General features: G+C 39.4%; 1 protein-coding gene across 1 annotated transcript in view; it reads right to left on the bottom strand.

Moving 5' to 3' along the window:
• Positions 1–4,039, bottom strand: part of LOC138051468 (tripartite motif-containing protein 2-like) — a 4,086-nt gene extending 47 nt beyond the window's left edge. Inside the window, exon 1 of the mRNA XM_068897675.1 lies at positions 1–4,039. This exon is cut by the window's left edge and continues 47 nt beyond it. Within this exon, the coding sequence (XP_068753776.1) occupies positions 2,249–3,931 (1,683 nt within the window). The 5' untranslated portion in view covers positions 3,932–4,039 and the 3' untranslated portion in view covers positions 1–2,248.
• Between the last annotated feature and the right edge of the window lie 836 nt (positions 4,040–4,875).

Here is a 4,875-nt window from a genome sequence, read left to right as displayed (position 1 = left end):
ACTTTTCATCTTTATTTGCAAGAGTCTGTTTTTTTCGATGGGTCCATAGACCTGTACTTTTCAAAACGATTTGAAGGAGGTTCTTATTTTTTCTCTGGGTCCATTGGGCTTTAAATTTCTCTCCTCTGTCTTCCAGTTTGCTGCAATTTCTGGATTAGATTTATGCTTTCTTATTATTTGTTTCCTTTCTATATTTGATAATTGACATAAACATCTAAGAAATGCAATCTCATAGTTTGTTTCGAAACAATTAAATTTACTTTGAATAATAGAACAAAAGAGATCAATAACAGAATCTACATTTGAAAATACTTTTGTTACATGGTTCAGAACCATTGTATACAAAAACGTGGTAACGTGGAATTATAACTTGGCTAAATATCTTTGTAATCTTTTATCGCCGCACATTCCAACTGAACATTGTGCTACTGACACTTTCACTTTTGTACAGGAAATCCAATCTTTATCCATGTTTGGTAAGTTTATGGTCTCTTTTGAGGTAGAAAGTCTCTTTACCAACATACCCCTTGAGGAGTACATTGACCTTTATAGCAGTCAATTACATTTCCAAGGGCAATCCTGACCTTAAGTTAAGTGAACCAGAACTTAGAAGCCTTTTTACTATAGCTACCACCCAGACTCATTTCTTATTTAATGGCTCTTTCTATGACCAAATTGATGGCGTAGCCATGGGGTCTCCTCTTGCCCCCGTTCTAGCCAATCTTTTTATGGGGCATCTTGAAAAACTATGGTTAGAACATTTTCAAGGCTCTGAAATGTTATTTTACCGCCGATATGTTGACGACCCTTTTTGTTTATTTCACTCGGAACATGATGCCATTATATTTTTCGATTAGATCAACTCTAGACACCCAAACATTAGGTTCACTATGGAAAAAGAAGCTCATCACAAATTACCCTTTTTAGATGTTTTAGTTGATAATAATGATCTCATTTGTTTTCTAACTAGAGTTTACCGTAAGAAAACCTTTACTGGGTTATTAACTAGTTATTTCACTCTCACAAATTGGGTCTCATCGGGACTCTTATTGATAGGGCCTATAAGATTAACAACACCTGGTTGGGGCTACACGAGGACATAACTAAGCTTATGGAAATCCTAAAAAAGAATCTTTTCCCTGCCCATTTAATTGAAAGGGTTGTAAACCGTTACATTACTGGGACCCTAAGTAATCCTTGTCCCCAAGGTTCCCTTCCGACTTCGCCTATATTTTATTTTAAGCTACCTAACATAGGCCACTTTTCTGTCGTAACTCAGAAAAAGATCCGTCACTTTATCAAGCGCTACTGCAATGATTTGGACATCAAACTAGTTTTTTCTCTCCTTTAAGATAGGCAACTTGCTTGGTGTGAAAGACCCTATCGCTGGCGGGCTTCGTTCACGTGTGGTTTATAAGCTTGTATGTGCGGGCTGTAATGCCTGTTATGTCGGCGAAACAACCCGGCATTTTTCCACACGCGTGCGTGAGCACTTAGTGATAGGGCCTCTCACATTTTCAAACACCTACAGAATTCCGAACAATGTCGCGCCCTGTCTTCAGGGGAATGTTTCCATATTTTAGATTACTTTTCAACTCAAGATAAAAGAAGCTTTTCATATTCAAAGAGAACAACCGCGGACACTTGGAATAAAAAATTTTCCTTTTCCTTGTGCTTGCGCTTATGTTTTCGTTCGCTTGCGTCGTGTGAAAACGAAACAGCATAAGCACAACGAAATTTGCTGCGTCTGGCCAGTTAAAGCACTCCTTCCAGATTCCCCGCGTCTGAGCAATTGAACAAAATGGCGGTTGCCGTGGTTGATTTTGATGCTTATGTCGACGTTCGTTTTCACTAGCATAAGCAGCTTATGCTTGGGCTTGCGTCACTAGTGAAAACCAGGCTTAATTTATCAATGAATCCCCACCCTATGTATGTGTTTTTCGATCAGCGGTTACTAATTTCCAAGAGTCCGTTCACCCACATTTGAAATGCTGGCAGAATGGACAATTGTTTGATGATTCCTTATGGTTCACTGATATGTGGTCATAATTTCAGTCCAATTATTGTTTAAAGCTGCTTAGTTGGGACAAAACGGCGAGTCCAAGTAACCGTATTGTTACTATTGATACAATTTGCAGTCAGTCTTCACTTTAGAAACCAAGTCATTCATCGATTCAGACAGCACCAAAAACAAGACAAAGCTCCTTCCTTTAGCCAGTGATGACCAGTCGCAGTTTCTAAGGGTGTTCTATTCGCTTAATGTAAGGTCTTGGCAATCGGAGGAAGACGCTCCATCGGTCACGGTGTAGGAAAGAATCTGAAAGAATCTTGCCTTTTCTCCGTCAAAGCATACCACAAGTCTCTTCCCATCTTTGCACAGAGCGATTTCGACGGGAGGGGCACGTGTCCGTATAGTTCTTACTATTGCGCCTTCGCTGTTGTACACGTGTACTGCATAACCTTCACAATCACACACTAACACACGCCCATTTAAGCAATCTGTGGTTATTCCAGCTAGATCTTCAAGCATACCGTTACCAATTTCCCGACAAAACTGTCCATTTTTGTTGAATACTTTCACACTCTTGCTATCAGCATCTGGAACGAAGAACTTTCTGCTGCAACAAACGGCCTTTTTCGGAGATGATAATACTCCTTCACCAAAGACCGATTCCAGCTTTCCGTTTCCATTGTAAATAAGAACACAAGCAGCTGTTTCTGAAGGTGATTCATGGTATCTTGGGGTTGAGGTTACTAGAAAACAGCCTGATGAGTCGTGTGAAAGGAAGGTGAATTTTACCCTTGGCCTGGGGGTCGTTGTAAACTTTTTCCTGAGGTTTCCTGATCGGTCGTAGTGCAGCAGTACATTATCCTCTCTGTTTAATATCACTATATCATCATTTAGAGAATATGTAATATCCCAGAAGTCCCCAAAAATGAAGATAAATTGACAGCGGTGGTTCCCGTCGCTGTCAAAGATATGAACACGTTTGTTTTCGGCATCTAAGACGGCCATATCTCCGGTTTTCTGCGAGACTGTAACTGCAAAGGGCGAAAAGTTAGGTACTTTAATTTGTGATCCATCGATATGTTTGATAATGTTTTCCTTGCTGTAGCTTTCATCAAGATCAACAAAAGCCTGTTTCCCACAATCAATGTCTCCTTTGCTGCTTAGAGTACCAACAAGATTTTCGGTGCTCTCTTCTGGAAAAGCACTTTTCGTAAAAGTCAAATCGAATTTTCGAAAACATTTACGTCTTGCTGTAAGGATTTGAATGCCAGCCACTTTAGCTAGCTCCTCCAAATGTTCCACTTGTTTCAAACTGCGTTTGTCTGCCTCTTTCCTTTTTTCAATAATAGAAACGCAGTTGGAAGTCTTCCCAAGTAAATTATTCAACAGTTCTTTTTGTTTGCCGAAGACAGTGTCAGAGTAAGTGTTATCAACGTATTGATCAACCTCTAGCAGCAATTTTTCTTCTTCGTACCGAACCACTTGAATTACTTGATTTGCCGCCCTTGTTATTTCTTGTTTGAGACTTTCAGCTTGTTTCTTTATTGCATTTCGACGGACATGCATTTCATGAATTGCATTTTTTAATCCCCCCATATTCTCTTCACTTCTTTTCAAAGCTTCTCTGATGAACTCATTTTCTTTCATCTTGTTTGACGGATTTTTTTCGACCAGTCGTGCTAAGAGATGATTTTTTGGAAACGCTGATACCCCAGCAGTGGGAATAGACGAGTTAACTAGACAAACAGGACATTCAATACTAACTCTGCCATTTTTATACGTCATCTCTTCCAAACATTCTTGACAAACATTATGAGCACAGTTTGGCAGACACTTCGGTTCCAAAAATTCCTCCAAACAAACGGCGCAACTAACTTCATGTTCCACAACAGTTACAACATCGTAAAGTTTGGAGGTCATACTCTTAAATTAGCACGGGGTATTATCAACGCATCGCTTGTATTGTCACAAAGATCTGACGAAAAGGAAGACGCCAAATCATAAAGTGCTTCTTGTACCTTCACAACTCGCTCCACGACATTCTAATATGGTCGTCTTTGTTTTTGTTTCAGCTGCAACTGACGCAAACCACAGCCCGGCATTTGCATAACATTTGTGGTTTCCATGCAACTAATTTGTTACCTGTTCAAATGCCTGATTCGCTCTTTTGTCAAAGAAAGGAACAATAATACCACTGGGTCTTTCTCTTTCATTAATTTAATACGAGAGAGGGAGAAGCGGTGTTGACTATTTTATGGAAATTAAATGCAAGTGATTGACTTTTCTTGGCGTTTCCCATACTTACTGTTGTGTCAGTACAAACGTTGAAACAGAAAATAGATAACATTGGTGTTCATGACGTTCAAGGAAAAAATGCGTGACAGCCTCGCGTTCTAAACATATAATGAACGCGGTTTATGGCAATAATATAAATTGATTAAAAAATTGATGGAGGATATTCAGTGATGAATATACGTTTTCATGAATAGTGAGCTTTATTGAGAAGTAGGACCTATGAAAAATCGCGGCAAACCGGGAAGTATCACCACCTTGAGATTGTGTGTGACTTTTTTTTATGTGCCCTGAGAGGATAATAATATTGAAAACAAAAATGGCAGTAACTTCAGGGTACCCGGCCATGCACTATTGTGTTCTTGTTGCGGCATCGCTTGAAGAACCAGGCATATAACAACACACGCCATTCCTTTGCAAATTCTGTACTTTAGAAGTGACATTCAACGGAGGAGCTGAGAAAGGTGTCAATAGTGCAAAACAACTCAAAGTTAATGACAATTCTTATACTTTGTGATGCTGTCAACACTTGTTACTGGCGCTGCTATGTTGACATAAATAACACATAGTAC

Source organism: Montipora capricornis, chromosome 1 (assembly GCF_036669925.1).
Source record: "Montipora capricornis isolate CH-2021 chromosome 1, ASM3666992v2, whole genome shotgun sequence".
In the NCBI taxonomy this organism is placed as follows: Eukaryota; Metazoa; Cnidaria; class Anthozoa; order Scleractinia; family Acroporidae; genus Montipora; species Montipora capricornis.
This window is presented reverse-complemented; position numbering and strand designations above follow the sequence as displayed.